At 59.3% G+C, this 21,138-nt stretch overlaps 1 protein-coding gene across 7 annotated transcripts in view; it reads left to right on the top strand.

The window, feature by feature from the left end:
- The window catches only part of ADGRB2 (adhesion G protein-coupled receptor B2), a 39,813-nt gene extending 20,873 nt beyond the window's left edge, over positions 1-18,940 (top strand). For 3 of the 7 annotated variants that reach the window (XM_058040266.1, XM_058040267.1, XM_058040273.1), the window contains 27 exons: positions 161-328; positions 2,837-3,001; positions 3,077-3,178; positions 3,596-3,702; positions 4,392-4,586; positions 4,694-4,762; positions 4,877-4,985; positions 6,068-6,214; positions 7,058-7,133; positions 7,205-7,307; positions 8,296-8,339; positions 10,660-10,786; positions 11,593-11,696; positions 12,579-12,681; positions 12,912-13,062; positions 14,206-14,275; positions 14,416-14,482; positions 14,574-14,659; positions 15,218-15,316; positions 16,067-16,238; positions 16,311-16,406; positions 16,544-16,583; positions 16,709-17,367; positions 17,615-17,650; positions 17,919-18,023; positions 18,163-18,216; positions 18,308-18,940. In XM_058040266.1, coding sequence (XP_057896249.1) covers positions 161-328; positions 2,837-3,001; positions 3,077-3,178; positions 3,596-3,702; positions 4,392-4,586; positions 4,694-4,762; positions 4,877-4,985; positions 6,068-6,214; positions 7,058-7,133; positions 7,205-7,307; positions 8,296-8,339; positions 10,660-10,786; positions 11,593-11,696; positions 12,579-12,681; positions 12,912-13,062; positions 14,206-14,275; positions 14,416-14,482; positions 14,574-14,659; positions 15,218-15,316; positions 16,067-16,238; positions 16,311-16,406; positions 16,544-16,583; positions 16,709-17,367; positions 17,615-17,650; positions 17,919-18,023; positions 18,163-18,216; positions 18,308-18,502 — 3,449 coding nt within the window. In that variant the 3' untranslated portion in view covers positions 18,503-18,940. The remainder of the gene's footprint in view (positions 1-160; positions 329-2,836; positions 3,002-3,076; positions 3,179-3,595; positions 3,703-4,391; positions 4,587-4,693; positions 4,763-4,876; positions 4,986-6,067; positions 6,215-7,057; positions 7,134-7,204; positions 7,308-8,295; positions 8,340-10,659; positions 10,787-11,592; positions 11,697-12,578; positions 12,682-12,911; positions 13,063-14,205; positions 14,276-14,415; positions 14,483-14,573; positions 14,660-15,217; positions 15,317-16,066; positions 16,239-16,310; positions 16,407-16,543; positions 16,584-16,708; positions 17,368-17,614; positions 17,651-17,918; positions 18,024-18,162; positions 18,217-18,307) is intronic. The other 4 variants (XM_058040268.1, XM_058040272.1, XM_058040271.1 and 1 more) reach the window with 4 other exon arrangements.
- The last annotated feature ends 2,198 nt before the right edge of the window (positions 18,941-21,138 follow it).

The raw sequence follows: 21,138 nt of genomic DNA, 5'->3' as shown, positions 1-21,138 counted from the left end.
GAAGAGAAAGTGAACCCCAAAACCCATCTCGGGGAAGTTGTGCGTTGCTTTTCTCTGCGAAGAGAAAGTGAACCCCAAAAACCATCTCGGGGAAGTTGTGCGTTGCTTTTCTCTGCCAAGAGAACCGCGGCTACAGACGCCGCTCTCCTTGTCCCCGCAGTGGAAGGGCAGTGGCTGCCGTGGGGCGCCTGGAGCCGCTGCTCCGTCACCTGCGCCAACGGCACCCAGCAGCGGACGCGCAGGTGCAGCGTGGCGGCCCCCCAGGGCTGGGCCGAGTGCCGGGGGGCCCACGCCGACGCCCGGGAGTGCTCCAACCCCACCTGTCCCAGTAAGGCCCCGCGCGCCGGGGGGGAACGGGGGGACGGCACCGCGCACCCGGCACGGGACACGGACAGGGGACAGGGACATGGACAGGGGACAGGGACATGGACATGGATGGGGACAGGGACACGGACAGGGGACAGGGACACGGACAGGGGACGGGGACATGGACAGGGGACAGGGACATGGACATGGATGGGGACAGGGACACGGACAGGGGACAGGGACACGGACAGGGGACAGGGCCATGGACAGGGGACAGGGACACAGATGGGGACAGGGACATGGACAGGGGACAGGGACATGGACAGGGAACAGGGACACGGACAGGGGACAGGGCCATGGATGGGGACAGGGACACAGATGGGGACAGGGACATGGAGAGGACAGGGACATGGACAGGGAACAGGGACATGGACAGGGGACAGGGACACGGATGGGGACAGGGACACGGACAGGGAACAGGGACACAGATGGGGACAGGGACACGAACAGGGAACAGGGACACAGATGGGGACAGGGACATGGACAGGGGACAGGGACAGGGACATGGACAGGGGACAGGGACACAGAGAGGAGGACAGGGACATGGAGAGGCGGACAGGGACACAGACGGGGACAGGGACACGGAGAGGAGGACAGGGGAACAGGGACAAGGAGAGGAGGACAGGGGGACAGCAATGCCACCTCCAGGACCATGATGGGGACAGGGGGACAGCAGTGCCACCTCCAGGATGTAATGTCACCACGGGACACGGGCAGGGGACAGTGACAGGGGAACAGGGACACAAACAGGGGACAGGGGAACAGGACGGGGACAGGGACACGGAGAGGAGGACAGGGGCAGGGGATGGCAACATGGACAGGTACAGGGGGACATCAGTGCCACCTCTGGGATCATGATGGGGACAGGGACAGGGGAACAGGGACATGGAGAGGAGGACAGGGGAACAAGGACACGGACGGGGACAGGGGCACAGCAATGCCACCACCTCCAGGACTGTGATGGGGACAGGGACACGGGGACAGCAATGTCATCTCCAGGATGCAATGTCACCATGGGACACGGACAGGGGACAGTGACAGGGGAACAGGGACATGGACAGGGACAGGGGAACAGGGACATGGACAGGGACAGGGACATGGAGAGGAGGACAGGGTCAGGGGATGGCAACACGGACAGGGACAGGGGGACAGCAGTGCCACGTCCATGACAGGGATAGCGACACAGGGACAGGGGACACAACAGCGACAAGGGGACACGGCCATGTGTCACACAGGGTGACAGGGGAAGCAACAATGGGACAGGGACAGAGGGACACCCCCGGGGGTGGGGACAGGGGGATGGCAGTGCCACCCCTGGGAGGGGAACACAGGGACAAGGACAGGAACTGGGACAAGAGGGTCCCAGTGCCACCCCCAGGACGGGGACAGGGACCCCACCGTGGTGTCCCCATCCTTCGGGGCCAGGGGCCCGTCCTCACCCCCAGGAATTCCTTGGGAATTTTTCAGGAATTGGGGGTGTCCCGGCTGGGCCTTGGGGTGTCCCCGCGGTGTCCTCGCGGTGTCCCCACGGTGTCCTCGCTGTGTCGCGGCTCAATAAATGTCCCTGTGCCTCCTGAACTGGGAATACTGGGAATTCCGGGAATGCTGGGAATGTCGGTGATGCCAGGGATCACCGGGCACATCCAGCTGGAGGAGGCTGGCACAGTCCTCGCCATGGGTCGCGTTGGGGACCCGTCGGTGCCAGGTGGTGGTGACGGGTCCCGCCGTGCTTTGGGCGTACAAGCACGAGGGAGATCTCACCGTGCACACGGGGCTGGGGACGGCTCTGGGCGTGGGGACACCGGGCACAGGATGGACCACGAGGTCCCCATCCTGTCCTTCGAGCAGCTCCTGGTTTGTGGGAGAAGTGGTGGCACCGGTGGCAGCCACAGAGGGAGGTGGTGGCTGCGTGAGGTGGCTTTTTCTACACTTCCCACGAATTTCTCCTGAAGAAGTCCTCAACGTTCAATTTTGGGACAAAGTAGGGCATGAATTGATAACTTTGGGAAAGTCTGGGATTGAGTCTTCAGCTAAATTTGTGTTGTGGAGTTTACAAGTTCAAGCAAACAAAGGGAAATGGAGAAAAAGCCAAATAGCAAGGAATGTACCTCTGCTCTTCCCGTGGATGGTGGCAGGGAATGAGGGGCATCTGCAGCAGGATGGGCATCGTCTGCAGCAGGATGGGCATCATCTGCAGCAGGATGGGCATCTGCAGCAGGATGGGCATCGTTTGCAGCAGGATGGGCATCATCTGCAGCAGGATGGGCATCATCTGCAGCAGGATGGCATCTGCAGCAGGATGCCAGCCTGCTCCAAAAGAGATTTCAATCACTGACCCACGCATTTCACACCCCGCGGGTTTTCGGCTCACAGCGCGTGGGGCGTCACCGATGCTGTCCCATCCCCGTCCCCGCGGGTGTCACTCTCCGTGAGCAGAGCCAGGTGTCCCACAGTGTCCCCATCCCCACAGCAGACAGCAAGTGGGGTCCCTGGAACCACTGGAGCCTCTGCTCCAAGACCTGCGACACCGGCTGGCAGCGGCGCTTCCGCATGTGCGAGGGCACGGGCATGCAGGGCTACCCCTGCGAGGGCACCGGCGAGGAGGTGAAGACCTGCAACGAGAAGAAATGCCCAGGTACGGGGTGCCCCCCACCCCACAGCGCCCCTCACCCCACATCTGGGCCGTGCTGATCCCCCTTTCCCCCCCCAGCCTACCACGAGATGTGCAAGGACGAGTACGTGATGCTGATGACCTGGAAGAAGACGGCTGCCGGGGAGATCATCTACAACAAATGTCCCCCCAACGCCACGGGTGAGCCCAGATGTCCCCAGGGCTGGCACAGGGCAGGGGTGGTGGGTGACTGAGCACCCCAAACCCCAGGGGAAGTGGGTGGCATGAGGGACAAGTGGCCCAAACCCCTCTGACTTGGAGTAGAGGGTGTGGGTGGCATTGGGGTTGAGCAACCCCAAAGCCCCAGAGACAGGGGTGACCTTGGGGTCAGGCCACCTGCAGCAGAGTAGAGGGTGTGGGTGGCATTTGGGTTGAGCAACTCCAAACCCATGGGCAGGGGGTGGCATTTGGGTCAGGCCCCTGGAGCAGGGCAGGGGGTGGTGGGTGACAATGGGGTCAAGTGCCCCTAAATCCCCTGGCCCTGCAGCTGCACAGGGTGGCATGGGGGTGCCAGGAAGGGATGGCAGTGCCCGCCCCAACCCCAAATCTCCGTCACAGGGACTGCCAGCCGCCGGTGCCTGCTGAGCCCCCACGGGGTCGCCTATTGGGGCGTGCCCAGCTTCGCCCGCTGCGTGTCCCACGAGTACAGATACTTGCATCTCTCAGTAGGTGCCCGCTCTGGCACGGCCCCTTCTGCCCCCTGGCCCTGTCCATGGGGCTCTGTCCCATCCCTGGCACTCCAAAAGCCTCCCTGGCATGGGGAAACTGAGGCAGGGTGGTTGGGGAAAGGGGATGCCACCAGGCTGTGTCGTGGGGAATGGTTCTTGGGATGGGAAGGTTTCCTCGGATCCCCATGGAATCCCCTATGGGGTGGGAAGAGGGATCCCATCCCCGAGCTGGAGCGGGGTTCTGGTTGGGGTTGTGCTCCTGCATGTTTGGGAAAAGGATTTTGGGATGGACAGGATGCTCCTTGATCCCCATGGATGTCCCCAGACCTCCCTGGATGTCCCCAAACCCCTGTGAATGTCCCCAGACCACCTGGATGTCCCCAGCCCAACCTGGATGTCCCAAAACCTTGGTGAATGTCCCCAGACCACCTGCATGTCCTCAAACCCCTGTGAATGTCCCCAGACCAACCTCGATGTCCCCAAACCTCTGTGAATGTCCCCAGACACCTGTAAATATCCCCAGACCACCCTGGATGTCCCCAAACCCCTGTGGACTCCCTCATCCTGCACATCTTCCTTTAAGTAACTCTGCAGCGTCCCTGGGGCTCTGGGGACAATAAGGGACACTCAGCACCGCTGTGGGGTGGTGGCAGCTCGGTGACACGGCTGTCCCCTCCCCGTGGCAGCTGCGGGAGCACCTGGCCAAGGGCCAGCGGGTGCTGGCAGGGGAGGGCATGTCACAGGTGGTGCGCAGCCTGCTGGAGCTCATGGCCCGCAAGAGCTACTACAGCGGGGACCTGCTCTTCTCCGTGGACATCCTGCGCAACGTCACCGACACCTTCAAGAGGGCCACCTACATCCCGTCCTCCGAGGACGTGCAGGTAGCGGCCGGGGGGAGCGGAGAGGGTCCCCCGATCCCCGGGGAGGTGGCGGTCGGTCGGTCTGTCCGTCGGTCTGTCCCCAGCCCCGCTGAGCCCCGTCCCCGCAGCGCTTCTTCCAGGTGGTGAGCTACATGGTGGACGCTGAGAACCGGGAGAAGTGGGAGGATGCCCAGCAGGTGAGTGGCATAGGGGCGGTGGTGGTGGTGGCGGCTGGGATGTCCCCACCATGGGGGTGTCCCCATCGCGGTGACAAATCCTGGTGGTTCTGGAGCTTCTGTTGTCTTCTGCAGGTCTCTCCTGGCTCCGTGCACCTGATGAAGGTGGTGGAGGACTTCATCCACCTGGTGGGGAATGCGCTGAAGGCTTTCCAGAGCTCCCTCATTGTCACTGACAACCTGGGTGAGCGGCAGGGTGGGACGGTGGTCACAGGGATCTGAGGATGAGGGAAGAGATGAGGATCTGACTCCATGTTTCAGAAGGCTTGATTTATTATTTTATGATATATATTAAATTAAAATATACTAAAAGAAGAGAAGAAAGGATTTCATCAGAAGGCCGGCTAAGAATAGAAAAAGAATGATTACAAAATCTTGTGACTGACCCGACAGTCCAAGCCAGCTCACTGTGATTGGCCATTAATTAAAAACAACCACATGAGACCAATCCCAGATGCACCTGTTGTATTCCACAGCAGCAGATAATCAATGTTTGCATTTTGTTCCTGAACTTCTCAGGAGAAAAAATCCTAAGGAAAGGATTTTTCAGAAAATATGGCTCCACACTCGCCCTGCTGTCACAGACGTCTTTTATGAAAAATCCTTTCCTTAGGATTTTTCCTCCTGAGAAGCTGAAAGGCTTCTCATGTCATTAGGAATGTACCTTCCCACATGAAATTCTTCTATTATTTTAGTATAGTTTAAATATAATATATATAATAAAATAATAAATATATGTTCTATAATATTTATATATTGTACAATAAATATATATTTATATAATAAATATATATTCATATAATAAATATATATTCATATAATAAATATATATTATATTACATTACATTACATTATATTATATTATATTATATTATATTATATTATATTATATTATATTATATTATATTACATTATATATATTATAATATAATATAAAATATATATCATAAGATAATAAATATATATTTCTCTATAATTTTTATATATTTGTATATTTATGTAATAAATATACATTATACATATTATATATTATATGTATTTGATTTTTATATCTAAAAATCAAATATATATCTATATAGATATATAGATATATAGATATACATAGATATATAGATATATATATCTAATAAAATAATGAATCAAGTTCAATCTGAAACATGGAGTCAACATTCTCATCTCTTCCCTCATCCTGGGACCACCACCGCGTGAGTGTGGGGACCCGAGGGGACTCAGGGGCGGGGAGGTGACACTGGTGTCCCCTGACAGTGACCAGCATCCAGCGGGAGCCCGTGTCCGCCGTGTCCAGCGACATCAACTTCCCCATGAGGGGCCGGCGGGGGATGAAGGACTGGGCCCGCAGCTCCGAGGACAAGCTCTTCATCCCCAGGGAGGTGCTGAGCCTCGCCTCGGCAGGTGAGCGGGGAGGGCCCAGCTGTGGGCACATCTGGCGGGGTGGGCACAGCTGGAGGTGGGCATGTGTCGAACCGAGTGTTCCTGCACGTCTGGGACGGCACAGGTGTGTGCTTGCACGTCTGGAGGTGTGCATGCTGGAGGCGTGCAGGTGTGCACACAGGTGAGAATGTGAACATCTGGATGTGCACGTGTGTGTGTGAGCCTGCACATTTGAAGGTGTGTCAGTTGGGCGTGTGCACATCTGGGGGTGTGCAGGTGGGCACACGGGTGTGGACGTGAACATCTGGGTATGCACACACGTGTGAGCCTGCACATCTGGAAGCGTGCATACTGGGAGTGTCCAGGTGTGCAAAAAGTTGTGAACGTGAACATCTGGATGTGCACAAGTGTGTGAGCCTGCACATCTGGAAGCGGGCATGTTGGGAGCGCCCAGGTGTGCAAACAGGTGTGAACGTGAACATCTGGATGTGCACACGTGTGTGAGCCTGCACACCTGGAGGTGTGCATGCTGAGAGTGTGCACATCTGGATGTGCGCTCAGGTGCGAATGTGCACATGTGAGTGCACATCTGGGAGTGCACACATGTACGAGCCTGCACATCTGGGGGTGCGAAGATGTGTTCACCTGTGAGCCTGCACATCTGGAGGTGCCCACGAGTGCACACCTGCTGCAGATGTGGGCTCACATCTGGCTCCCATTCACACACACCTGAGCTGCACCCCCAGGCATGTGCAGGTGACCGCGCGTGCCCTCGAGCCGTGTGCCCCGCACATCTGGGCGCACATCTGGCCTGCCCCGCGTGTCCCCTCTCCCGTGTCACCCACCCTGTGTCTCTCTCTGCAGAAGCCGAGGAATCGTCGCACTTTGTCATCGGGGCGGTGCTGTACCGCACGCTGGGGCTCATCCTGCCCCCGCCCAGGTGAGTGGCACCGCCCCACCGTGTCCCCCGCTGTCCCCCCGGCCTGTCACAGCCCGTGTCCCTTCCCGCAGGAGCCCCCTGGCCGTCACCTCCAAGGTGCTGACGGTGACGGTGCGCCCGCCCACCCGGCCTGCGGAGCCGCTCGTGCTGGTGGAGCTGTCCCACATCATCAACGTGAGTGTCCCCTCCCCTGGCACCTGGAATGTCCCTTCCCACATCATCAACGTGAGTGTCCCCTTCTGTCCCACATCATCAACGTGAGTGTCCCCTCCCCTGGCACTTGGAATGTCCCTTCCCACATCATCAACGTGAGTGTCCCCTCCCATGTCACCGGGAATGTCCCTTCCCACATCATCAACGTGAGTGTCCCCTCCCTTGGGTGTCCCCTTCCTTGGTGTCACGAGTGTCCCTTCTATATGACCATGTCCCCCTTCCCATGTTCATCAATGTGAGTGTCCCCTCCCATGTCACCGGGAATGTCCCTTCCCGTGTCACCATGTCCCTCTTCCCACGTCACCAGTGTGTGTCCCTCTCCCACGTCACCATGAATGTCCCTTCCCACATCACCAATGTGTCTCCTCCCAGAACACCAACCTAGGTGTGTGTCCCCTTCCAATGTCATCAATGTGTCCCCTCCCCATGTCATCAGCCTGTGTCCCCCCTGGCATGTCTATGTGACTGTTCTTTTCCCTCATCATCACTGAGTGTCCCCTCCCACGTCATTGTGAGCGTCCCCCTCTGTGTCACCCACACAAGTGTCCCCTGTCCCACATTGCCATCGTGGCTGTCCCCTCTTGTGGCATTGCCCTTCCTCATCGTCAACGCTCCTGTGTCATCAACGAGTTCCTTCATCACCACCATGAGTGTCCCCACCCGTGTCACCATTAATGTCCTTTCCCACATCATCAATGTGATTGTCCCCTCCCACGCCATCCGTGTGTCACCCTGCTGTCCCATCACCGTGTCCCCTCCCAGTCCCGTGTGCGTCCCTGTCACCTGCAGGCACTGAACCAGCAGTTCCCAATTTGTGTCATGGTCCCTGTGCCCACGGTGGGGACATGCCACCCCTGGTACACCTGGGGAATGTCCCCAAGGGGTGGCATGTCCCTGGTGGGGTGGGGACAGGGCTGGGGGCAGCTCTGACCTGTCCCTGTGTCCGCAGGGCACGTCCCACCCGCAGTGTGTCACCTGGGACTACACGAGGACGTGAGTGAGGGACACGGGGACATGGGGACACTCTGGGGACAGGGCGGGGCTGGCAGTGCCAGGGGGCTGCTGGGAGGGAGGGGAGCCAGGACTGGGAACAGGGACAGGGACAGGGACAGGGACTGGAATGGGGACAGGGATGGGAACAGGGATGGGGGAATGGGGACAGAGATGGGGGAAATGGGATGTGGAACAGGGATGGGGATGGGGACAAGAAACGGGGATGGGGACAGGGACAGGGAACGGGGATGGGGGAACAGGGATGGGGGAACAGGGATGGAGGAATAGGGATGGGAAAAGGGATGGGGGAATTGGGACGGGGACAGGGAACAGGGATGGGGGAACAGGGATGGGAAAAGGGATGGGGGAATTGGGACAGGGACAGGGAACAGGGAACGGGGATGGGGGAACAGGGATGGGGAAATGAGGATGGGAAAAGGGATGGGAGACAGGGATGGAGGAATGGGGATGGGGGAAAAGGGATGGGAGAACAGGGACGGGGACAGGGAGCAGGGATGGGGGAACAGGGATGGGGAAATGAGGATGGGAAAAGGGATGGGAGACAGGGATGGGGGAATGGGGATGGGGACAGGGATGGAGGAACAGGGATGGGAAAAGGGATGGGGGAACGGGGACAGGGACAGGGAACAGGGATCAGGGGTGGGGGAACAGGGATGGGAGACAGGGATGGAGGAATGGGGATGGGGGAAAAGGGATGGGAGAACAGGGACGGGGACAGGGAACAGGGGAACAAGGATGGGGAACAAGAATGGGAACAGGGAACAGGGATGGAAACAAGGAACAGGGAACAGGGATAGGGAAACAGGGATAGGAATAGGAATAGGGAACAGGAATGGGAAGAGGGACAAGGAACAGGGATGGGGGAGCAGGGACAGAAAGCAGGGATGGATACAGAGATGAGAGAGCTGGGATGGGAACAGGGATGGGGTAACGGGGACATGGGAGCAGGGATGGGAGGGCAGGAATGGGAGCAGGGATGAGGAACCAGGACCATCCCTTCCCGCATCCCAGCCCCAGCGGCGCGGGTGAATTGAGCTCCCACGGGATCGATGCGGCCCCGGAGCTGCTGCCAGGCTGCCAGATGTGATTTGTTAGCGCTGGCAGGAATGAGGGAAAGTAGGGCAGGGAGGGGGGCGGGCAGCGCCGCGGGCTGGGCGAGGGCACTGCCAGCCCCCGTGCCCAGGTAGCCGCGGGAACCCCACGGTTTGGGGTCACTGGTTCCTTTCGTCCCCCAAAGCGGTGGGGAGGTGTTGGCTGTGATGAGCGTGGCAGGCATCAGCCCTGCCCCAGGGACGTCCCCAGCTGTCCCACAGACACAGTTCCTGGTTCTCCTGACCTGCTGGGGGCTGTGGCTGCTCTCCCCGGGCGTGGCAGTGCCACCCCACTCTCTGCCCCCTCACTGCGGGCACTCCATGGCAGGAGGGGTCCCTGTGACAGGAAGGGTCGCCAGGGTGGAGAAATCCCTTTAATATGAAGGGTCCCCATGGCAGGAGGGTCCCCAAAGGGTTGGGTCCCCATAAAAAGGGTGTCCCCATAAAAGGGGGGGACCTTTATCTCTCCATGGGGGAGAGATCCTTCTAACAGGAGAGCCCCCATGACAGAAGGGTCCCCAATGGCAAGAGGGGTTCCAAAGACAGAGGGATCCCCATAATGAGGGGTCCCCATAATGAGGGGTCCCAAAGACAGAGGGATCCCCATAATGAGGGGTCCCCATAATGAGGGGTCCCAAAGACAGAGGGATCCCCATAATGAGGGGTCCCCATAATGAGGGGTCCCAAAGACAGAGGGATCCCCATAATGAGGGATCTCCATGGTGGAGAGATCTTTCTAACAGGAAAGGCTCCATGACAGAAGGGTCCCCAAGGGTGGGAGGGGTCCCCAAGGCCAGGAGGGGTCCCAAAGACAGAAGGGTCCCCATAATGAGGGGTCCCAAAGACAGAGGGGTCCCCATAATGAGGACCCCATGGAGGGAGGCGTCCCCATTGCACTCCCCTGGGAGGGGACAGAGGTGCCAGGGGGCTCTTGGGGCTGTTCCTGCCGGTCCTGGCCCTGTCCCCACCCCTCTCTGAGATGTTTCTTCCCTCTCAAATCTCTGTGGGATGATTAAACCCGAAGCCTTCCAGGTCAGGGATGGTTTCACTCCCTCCCCAAGCTTGGGGGGGTTCCCCTGGCAGTGCCCCCTCAGTGCCACCCCCTGGGCAAGGCCAGGAAGGGGTTAACCCCGGAGAGGAGCGAGGGGCTGCCGCGTGTTTGATCATTTCAAATTGCTCTCCCTCTGCTCTCTCCTGCCATTAATCAGTGATGCTGGCCTGGGAAACTGGGACACGGAGAGCTGCCAAACCCTGGAGACCCTCCCGGCGCACACCAAGTGCCAGTGCCGCCAGCTCGCCACCTTCGCCGTGCTCGCCCAGCTGCCCAGGGACCTGGTAGGGCACAGGGACAGGCTGGGGACAGGCTGGGGACAGGCACCAGCCTGCTGGGGACACGGGGTGTGGCTGGGGAGTGACCCCTGAGCTGGGCACGGGCGGTCCTGAGGGCGGGTGGGGATGGGCATGAAGCATTTCCAGGATGAAGTGGGCACTGGAGGGTGGGGATGCATTTCTAGGATGAGGTGGGCACAGGAAGGTGGGGATGGGCATGGAGCATTTCTGGGATGAGGTGGGCACAGGAGGATGAGGATGGGTATGGGGCATTTCTGGGATGAGGCGGGCACAGGAGGGTTGGGATGGGCATGGAGCATTTCTGGGATGAGGTGGGCACTGGAGGGTTGGGATGGGTATGGGGCATTTCTGGGATGAGGTGGGCACTGGAGGATGAGGATGGGTATGGGGCATTTCTAGGATGAGGTGGGCACAGGAGGGTGGGGACACAGAGCATTCCTAGGATGAGGTGGGCACTGGAGAATGGGGATGGGTAAGGGGCATTCCTAGGATGAGGTGGGCACAGAAGGGTTGGGGTATCCTCAGCAGCCAGGGGAAGGGTCTCAGCACCCCCAGCAGCCCCAGCACCCCCAGCAGAGTGGGTTTGTGTGGGCAGGGCCTGCCATGGCCCCTAGAGCTCCATACAGGGCACTGCAGTGTGCCAGGAGGGGAGGGGGCACCCCAATGCTATTCCCTGTTGGCACAGAGTCCCCTTTGGCAGTGCCACCACTGCCACCGACCCCTTCTGGCAGCAGAGGGGCTGTCAGGGAGCAGTGGGGAGGGGGCTGGGCTCAGCCTGTGTGTCCCCCCAGGCCATGGACCCCTCGGGGACGCCGTCGGTGCCGCTGATGATCGGCTGTGCCGTGTCCTGCATGGCCCTGCTGACCCTGCTGGTGATCTACGCCGCCTTCTGGAGGTGACCCGAGGGGACATGGGGACATGGGGGGCTCCTGGGGCATGGGGCTGTGTGGGGAGGGGGTGACAAAGGGGGACAGGGCGGTGGGGAAGGCTCAGGATCAATGGGATTAATGGGAATGGAAAAGCTGGGTGGGAGAAGTGCCTGAGACTGTCCCCACCACAGGACAGTGCCCACCCTGTGGCAGCATGGGACAAGGGATGGGGACAGGGACAAGGACAAGGGACAGGGACAGGGGACAGGGACAGGGACATGGGATGTGGGACAAGGGACAGGGACAAGGACAAGGAACAGGGACATGGGACAGGGACAGGGACAGGGACAGGGGACAAGGGATGGGGACATGGGACAGGGACAGGGACATGAGACAAGGGACATGGGATAAGTGATGGACATGGGACAAGTGACAGGGACATGGGACAGTGACATGGGAGAGGGACATGGGACAGGGACATGGGACATGGGACATGGGACAAGGGACACAGGACATGGGACAAGGGACAAGGGACAAGGGACAGGGACATGGGACAAGGGACAGGGACATGGGACAAGGGACAAGGGACAGGGACATGGGACATGGGACAAGGGACACAGGACATGGGACAAGGGACAAGGGACAGGGACATGGAACATGGGACATGGGACAGGGACATGGGACAGGGACAAAGGACAAGGGACAGGAACATGAGACAAGGACATGGGAGAAGTGATAGGGACATAGGACAAGGCACAGGGACAGGGACAGGGACATGGGACAAGGACAAGGGACAGGGACATAGGATAAGTGCCAGGGACATGGGACAGGGACAGGGACATGGGACATGGGACAGGGACATGGGACTGGGACAGAGACAGGCTGGCCCCACGCCGCTCCTGCCGCAGGTTCATCAAGTCGGAGCGCTCCATCATCCTGCTCAACTTCTGTGTCTCCATCCTGGCGTCCAACATCCTCATCCTCGTGGGCCAGTCCCAGATGCTCAGCAAGGTGGGTGCCACCACCCCGTCACCACCCTGCCACCCTCGGCCGCTCGCCTGGTCCCCTGCTGGCTCCCAGCTGCAGATTGCATTTGGATTAACTCGATCCCGGGATTAAATCCCCCGTGCTTTGACACAAACCTCGCCGGGCATGGGCGTTTAACCACCACGGTGCCAGACACTGATGTCCCCGTGATGTCCCCGTGATGTCCCCGTGATGTCCCCGTGTCCCCCCTGCAGGGCGTGTGCACCATGACCGCTGCCTTCCTCCACTTCTTCTTCCTCTCGTCCTTCTGCTGGGTGCTGACCGAGGCCTGGCAGTCGTACCTGGCGGTGATCGGCCGGATCCGGACACGCCTGGTCAGGAAACGCTTCCTGTGCTTGGGATGGGGTAAGAGCCCGGCCTGGCTGTGCAAATCTTTATTTCTGAATAAAGAATCTTCATAGTTTACAAATCTCCTGGCCTGGCTGGGAGGGGGGCACCCCTTGCCCGTCCCTGGCACACCCCAGGCTCAGTGTGATGGCGCTCACAGGGGTCTGAAGGGGAGGGAAGAGATGAGGATCTGACTCTGTGTTTCAGAAGACTTGTTTTATATTAATATTATTAATTATTATTATATATTTATCATTATCTATAGATTGTAATATATAATAAAATATTAATATTGAAATATGAAAATATTAAAAATAGGATATTATAAATATTATATTAAATAAAAAGTATATAAATAAAAATATAAAAATATAAAATATTTAAATATATAAATATATAAATATATAGATATATAAATATATAAATATAAAAATATAAAAATATATAAATATATAAATATGTAAATATATACATATATAAATATATAAATATATACATATATAAATACATAATAAAATATTCTATTAAAATATTATAAGACATTCTATTAAAATATTATAAATATTATACATATTAAAAATAAACTATTATAAGGAAACCTTAATTAAATACTATGATTTTTATGACATTTATATATTATTATTTATTATATATATTATTTTTTTTCATTTTATATTCATATTATTTTATTATATATATTACATTAAAACTATACTAAAAGAATAGAAGAAAGGATTTCATCAGAAGGCTGGTTAAGAGTAGAATAGGAAAGACTGATAGCAAAGGCTTGTGGGTCAGGCTCTGTCTGAGCCAGCTGACTGTGATTGGCCATTAATTAGAAACAATTAACATGAGCCCAATCCCAGATTTACCTGTTGCATTCCACAGCAGCAGATAATCATCGTTTACATTTTGCTCCTGAGGCCTCTCAGCTTCTCAGGAGGAAAAATCCTAAGGAAAGGACTTTTCATACAAGATGTCTGTGACACATCAGAGGGGAAATTGAGGCACAGCGGAGGAAAGCAGACCCGGGTGTCTCGGTTGTGGCACCCTCAGGAGCTGTCAGAGGAGCTCCATCGCTGTCCCCACCCCTGGGGCTGGCACAGGGCGGGGACAGTGCCACCTTCCTCCATCTCCTCCATCCCCGTGTCCCCTCTCCAGGGTTGCCAGCCCTCGTGGTCGCCGTCTCCGTTGGATTCACGCGGACCAAAGGCTACGGGACAGCGAGCTAGTACGTGGGACAGGGGACAAGGGACATGGGGTGGTGGGGACAGGGGACAGGGGGCAGGGCGTGGTGGCTGCTGTGGGTTCACTGGGAGCAGGGCACAACCACAGGGCTGTCCCTGACCCGCCACCCTGCGTCCCCTGCAGCTGCTGGCTCTCGCTGGAGGGCGGTTTGCTCTACGCCTTCGTGGGACCCGCTGCTGTCATCGTGCTGGTGAGCCCTGGACCCCCCCAAACCCCACCCTGGGAGGGCTGGTGGCACGGGTAGGGGTCTCCATGCCAGCCCTGAGCCCACCCTCCCGCAGGTGAACATGCTGGTGGGCATCATCGTCTTCAACAAGCTCATGTCCCGTGACGGCATTTCAGATAAGTCCAAAAAGCAGCGAGCTGGGTAAGTGTGTGCCCTGTGCCCCACGAGAGGGGGTCCCAGGGGTGCCCCCAGACCCCCACACCCTGCCAGGGGCTGGGCACGGCGTGCCCAAGCAGCGGGCACGGGATGGGGCAGATTTCACCGCATCAGTGGGCGGCGGGGGCCAAGCGTGGGGTGAGCACAGCCCCTCCTCGTTGGGGGCTGCTGGAGGGGCAGAATTTGGGGGGCAGCCCCTCGGGGAAGGGGGGGGTCCGCAGGCCGCAGCCCCCTCTCCGTGCCCGCCCCCTCCCCTGCCGCTTGGCCACCCCCCCTCGCCATTAACAGCTGCCACCCTCGACTAACCCGACGCTCTCTCTCTTTCTCTCTTTCTCTTTCTTCTCCTCCTCCCATTTGCTTCTTGCCTGTGTGTCCGTCCATCCATCCCTCCATCCATCTGTCCGTCCATCTGTCCATCCCCTCACCCTCGTGCCTTGCTCCCTCCCCTCTCCCCATGCCTGCATCCCTCCTCCTCCTCCTCCTCCTCGTCCCCGCGTGGCCCGGTCCTGGCCGCGGGGCGCCGGGGGGGCGCTGGGCCCGTAGCTCCAAGCCCCCCCCGTGCGGCAGCCTGCTGCTGAAATGCACCAAGTGCGGCGTGGTGTCCAGCGCGGCCATGACCTCCGCCACCGCCAGCAGTGCCATGTTAGTGCCCGTCCCGCGCCCCCCGCCCCGAGCACAGCGCGGGGAGGGGGCTCTGGGCATCTCTGGGGGCGGCTTGGGGGTCCCCGAGGGGATGGAAGGAAGGAAGGAAGGAAGGAAGGAAGGAAGGAAGGAAGGAAGGAAGGAAGGAAGGAAGGAAGGAAGGAAGGAAGGAAGGAAGGAAGGAAGGAAGGAAGGAAGGAAGGAAGGAAAGGAAGGGTGACGCTGTGTGCTCGGGGCGGGGTGTCCCATCACGTCTGCATGGCATGGCTTCCCATGGCAGGTCACCTCATTGCTGGGGTTGGGGGGGCTTGTCTGGCCTGGACTGGGGGACCCCTCGGGACCCTCCTCATGGAGTGTGGCTGCCAAAGTCTCTGCTCATGGGGGTTTGGTCACAATAGAGTTGGCCCCAAAATTTGCTGCAAAAAAAGAGAAAAAATCCCAAAATTCCCCTCTCTGCTGTTCTGGTGGCCGTGGTAGGGCGGTGGTGTCCCCGTGTCCCCCCAGCACCCTGTGGCTGTGTGAGGGCAGGTACCCACCTGCGGGGCTGGAGCCCACAGGTCCCCTCAACCCTCAGTTCCCAGCCAGCACTGGCTTGGGGACACGGAGGACGAGGGGACAGCTGTGTCACACAGCCCCAACCATGCTTGTGGGGTTTGGGGGGCTGCTGTGGGGAGGGGGCGATGCTCGGGGGGCTCTCCCAGAGCAGCCCCACCCTTCAGGCTCACCCTGGCCCCTCTCTCCCTGCGCCAGGGCATCGCTGTGGAGCTCCTGCGTGGTCCTGCCTCTGCTGGCGCTGACCTGGATGTCGGCCGTGCTCGCCATGACCGACCGGCGCTCCATCCTCTTCCAGGTCCTCTTCGCCGTCTTCAACTCCGTCCAGGGCTTCGTCATCATCACCGTGCACGGCTTCCTGCGCCGAGAGGTGGGGGCGGCGCCGGAGGGGCGCCGGGGGACAGCCCTGGCCGCGGGGCCGTGACCGGCTCTGTCCCCGCAGGTCCAGGACGTGGTCAAGTGTCAGATGGGGGGGTGCAGGAGCGAGGAGAATGAGAACTCGCCCGACTCCTGCAAGAACGGGCAGGTGCAGATCCTGGTGAGTGGGTCCCCCCCTGGAGACCCCCGCCGCCGCTGCTGCCCGTGCCCGGCCGTGCTGCTTCATTTCCCCGTGTCTCTCCCTTCTCTTTCTCTCCTCTCTGTCTCGCTTTCTCCCCTCTTTCTGGATTTTTATAGACAGATTTTGAAAAGGACGTTGACCTGGCGTGTCAGACAGGTGAGCTCCCCTCTGTTGGCCACACCTGGGAGGGACAGGCAGCACGAGCCAGAGGGGTCCCTCCTGCGCCCCCTACCCACGGTGGGACCCTCAGGGCCGGCTCTGACCCCGCTCCATGCCCACAGTGCTGTTCAAAGAGGTGAACACCTGCAACCCCGCCACCATCACGGGCACCTTGTCACGCATCTCCCTGGACGGAGACGAAGACCCCAAGCTCAACACCACCTCGGAGGGCGGCCTGGGCTTCTCCAGCCTGCCCGGCAACATCCCCCCCACCAGCATCCTGGTGCAGGTGCCCAAGATGACGCCCAACGTGGTGGCCGGTCTGACCGAGCTGGGCGAGCCGCCAGCGCAGCAGCTCAGCCTGGAGGCGCCGGGTCCCGTTTACCTGTGCACCGAGAGCAGTCTGAGACCCCTGGAATACGGCTGGATCCGGGCTCCCGAGCCGCCCCGAGAGAGCGATTACATGATGCTGCCCCGGCGCGCCAGCAGCCTCAAGCGCTTCCCGCGGGAGGAAGGAACCCTCGGTGCCGGCGCGGAGGAAGCGGTGCCCGGCGGGACGGGGCGCCCGGCGGCAGAAGGGGACGCCTATCCCGGCTTTGTGGCCGTGGATCACGTCAACGTGAACCTCAACCAGCCCTACGCCACGGTGAAGGCGCCCTACGGCCTGCAGTTCAAGCAGCACCCCACGGTGAGGCAGATCCTGGCCTCGGAGCTGTCGGAGCGCAGCCGCACCATGCCCCGCACCGTGCCCGGCTCTGCCATGAAAGTGGGGTCCCTGGAGGTGAGCGGGGGGCTGGTGCCCGTGTGGGGAGGGAGCTGTGTGCCCAGGAGACAAATGCACGTGTAAAGTTGCATGAATTCCCCCCGTGCCATCCCAGCCCTGGCGGGATGAGCTCCGTGTCCCCAGCTGGGCATGGATTGGGGTTGGCATGAGCCCCTAAACCCTGTTCCCCCTCATCCTGGCCCTGCAAAGACCTTTCCCTTTTCTTCTCCATCTCCTCCCCTGCTCCTGCCTGTCCCCCTGCCAGAGGAAGAGGTTGCGGTACTCTGACCTGGACTTTGAGGTAAGCGCTGCCATGGAGGCGGCACCGGTGCCATCGTGGGGGACTGATCCACGTTGTCCCCACTCCCTTTGCCCCACCAGCAGCTCCTGAGCTCCGAGGGGTTCAGACCAGGCAGTGCCAAGCGTTGCCTCTGGATTAAAACACCGATGATGAGCGTGGAGTGCTGGTCTGGGATGCCAGGGATTGGGACAGGGATGGGCACAGTGCCAAGGGACAGGGGACACAGCGGGCAGAGCCGATGGCCACAGGCCCTGCTCTGCCCCCGCAGAAGGTGATGCACACACGGAAACGCCACTCGGAGCTCTACCACGAGCTCAACCAGAAATTCCACACGCTGGACCGGTACCGGGCTCCATCCACCGGCTCCTCCAAGGTGAGGTCCTGGAGGCCCCGTCCTGCCCTGGCGTGCACCCTGCCAGCCTTTTCCTCCTCCCGCATGGACTGTGGCACCCCGGGGACACTCAGGGCACCCAGGGGCGCCGCCGGGGCTGAGCGCTGGTGTTTTTCCGCAGCGAGAAAAGCGGTGGAGCGTCTCGTCGGGCGGCGGGGACAAGAGCACGGCCAACGTAAGTCCTGACCCCCCCTTGGGGGTGTTGTGGAGAGGGCAGGAGGTGGCTGTGGCACAGAGCTTGCCCACAGCTGCCCCTCACCCTGCAGGACGTGACCAGCCCCGAGGAGCAGCGGCCGAAAGCTCCGGCAGCGCCGCCCAAGCCATGGAGCACGTTCAAGGCGATGACACTGGGCTCGCTGCCCAGCGCCCAGCGGGACCGGCTGGAGCTGTGCAGGGCAGACTGGGACAGCCACTGCGCTGGCCTGGACGCGGCCGACGGTGATTTCCAGACGGAGGTGTGAGCCCCGGAGGTGCCGCCGCTGCCGCCGCCCCGTGCGCGGCCCCGCTGGGTTTGCTCCGAGCCCCGGGGCAGCCGGGGGGTCCCTGCCCCTCGGGAGAGCCGCCTCCCACCCGTCCTCATGCGGTTCCTCCTCCTCCCGCCACCCCCAGGACGCGGGTGTGGAGGGGACCCGCGCCCTCTCCCCCCACCCCATCCCCAAAATGCTCCCCCACGCTCACGCCTGCACCCCAACCCCCGGGGCAGGACCGGCCCGTGGAGGCCCTCAGACCTTTGTTCTTTTCTACCGGGATGTTTCTTCTTCTTCTTCTTCTTCTTCTTCACGCCGTGCACCGTGTGCACGCCAGCGGCCGCCCCCCGGGACCCCCCCCCCAAAAAGCGCCGGGAGCCCCGCGGCCGCCCCCTCCCAGCCCTCCCCACCGTCCCCCACCCCACGGGGCAGGTGCTGTCGTTGTTGGAAATAAAATTCACTCTCTGTGGTGCCGTGGGGCCGTGGGCGCTGCCTCGTGCTTGGCCTGGGGGTGGCTGTCACCCAGTGCCACCCGGTGTCACCCAGCGTGTCACAGCCTGCACCCCCCTGCCCAAAAAATCCCACCCTGAGCAGGGCCGATCCTGCACCCACGTGCTGCGAATGAGGGTCTGGTCATGGCAGATGGGAAAGGTAATTATAGAGTAATTAATCTGTGAGTAAATTGGGACTTTTGGAGGTCATCACCATGTGGAGTCGCTCCAGGTGGGCTGCCTGGTGCTGCTGGAGCATCCCAGCATCCGGAGATGGAGGTGGGAGCTCCAGCAGGAGCAGCAGCTGTGGGTGGGAATGTCCAGAGCAGGACAGTGGTGCTGGAGGAGAGGACATCTCTGCTGGTGGCTCTGGGCACATCTGGGATGAGAGATTTGGATCCATGGTGGGATCACGGCGCCAAAACCCTTCCAGCTCCTCCATGGTGGTGCCATGGTGGGAGCAGATCCTGGTCCCAGCCCTTTTCCCTCTGGGAAAAGCCTCCTGAGCTTCTTGAGGGCTTCCCTTGGACAGCACAGGCTTGGGAAGACCAAAGGACACTGCCCAGTTTGGGCTGGTGGCCACTGCCCATGGGATGGGACAGGGCTGCCCCCATCCCCAGCACTGGGACACTGCGACAGGGTGTGACCCTTGGAGTGGGGTTGAAAGTCCCAATTTCATAACCCAGTTCATCCCAGCAGTGCCCAGTTCAGGTTTGGGCCACTGGGAGAAGCCATTTGTGTCCCAGCGTGGTGGTGGGAGTGACGAGGAGCCAAATTATCCCACTGCCACCTCCTAAGCGGGATCCAGATGTTTGGGAAGAGGGCCAGGATGAACATGAGCATTTTGGCTGCCCATGGCAGGGGTCAGAATGGCGGGTGACAGATCCTGGGGCTGCTGTGGGGCTGCCAGCCCCGTGGAGGGTGTGGGTCAGGAGCAACATCCATTCCTTGGGTTGTTCCCCCTGCTCGTCCCTAATTCTACTGGAAAATTCTGCCGAAAATGCTTCTGGAATTGTGCTGGAAAATTCTGCTGGAAATTCCGCTGGAAATTCTGCTGGAAAATTCTGCTGGAATTCTGCAGCCACATCTCCAGCTCCGGTTTCTCAGAGCTGCCACGCACAGGGATCACCCCCCCTATGCACCCTCCCTGCTTCGGGGGGATCCGGGGCCTGCTCCAGCTCCCCTCCTCTCCTTCCCCAGCCAAACACAGCCGCGAGAGGCAGCGTCAGGGTTTCCTGGGGCATCTGTTGGCAATTAGCGGCTTTTATTACTCATGGAGACGCCAGATGGGGCGAGGGAACGGAGCCCGGGCCAGAGGCGCAGGCTCGAGGAGTGTCCCAGCATAAAGGGACAAGGGACAGCCCCCAGTCCTGCCAGACAGGGGTGGCTCAGAGCAGATCCCAGAGCTCTGGAGCTGTTTTCCATTCTCAGCTCCCATCGGAGCAGGGCTGAGTCCCCCCAGCGACAAAAATGTGAATTTTGGGGGGGCGGAAATGATGGAGAAGCGGCTCTGAGGCTGCTCGGGGTACGAGGCCCTCGTGGAGCTTCTCCCTCCGCTTCCCAGGAAAGAAACTTCACCAAAAAAAGAGGCAAAATTTGCTGTTCTAGCACCGCGGCTACAAACCGGCCCTGGGAAGCTGGAAAGAATTCCTGCAGGCGCTTTCCTTCCTGGCTGGAATTGTGCCTGGATTGGAGCAGAAATTAATGCTGAGCCTCCGAAATCCTCAGTCCTGCCAGACAGGGGGTACAGGGTGGGTCAGAGCAGATCCCAGAGCTCTGGAGCTGTTTTCCATTTTCTGCTCCCATTGGAGCCGGGCTGAGTCGCCCCCAGTGCCAAAAATGTGAATTTTGGGGGGCGGAAATGATGGAGAAGCGGCTCTGAGGCTTCTCCCTCCGCTTCCCAGGAAAGAAACTTCACCAAAAAGAGGCAAAAATTGCTGTTCTAGCACCGCGGCACAAACGGCCCTGGGAAGCTGGAAAGAATTCCTGCAGGCGCTTTCCTTCCTGGCTGGAATTAGGCAGGGAGGGAAAGGGGGGGAATTGTGCCTGGATCGGAGCAGAAATGAATGCTGAGCCTCTGAAATCCTCACCGCAGGAATTCCCTCCTGCGCCGTGTCCAGCTGCCTCTGAGCCAGCCTG

Source organism: Melospiza georgiana, chromosome 24 (genome assembly GCF_028018845.1).
Source record: "Melospiza georgiana isolate bMelGeo1 chromosome 24, bMelGeo1.pri, whole genome shotgun sequence".
NCBI classification, from domain to species: Eukaryota; Metazoa; Chordata; class Aves; order Passeriformes; family Passerellidae; genus Melospiza; species Melospiza georgiana.
The sequence above is the reverse complement of the archived record's forward strand: the minus strand, read 5'-3'. Positions and strand labels throughout refer to the sequence as shown.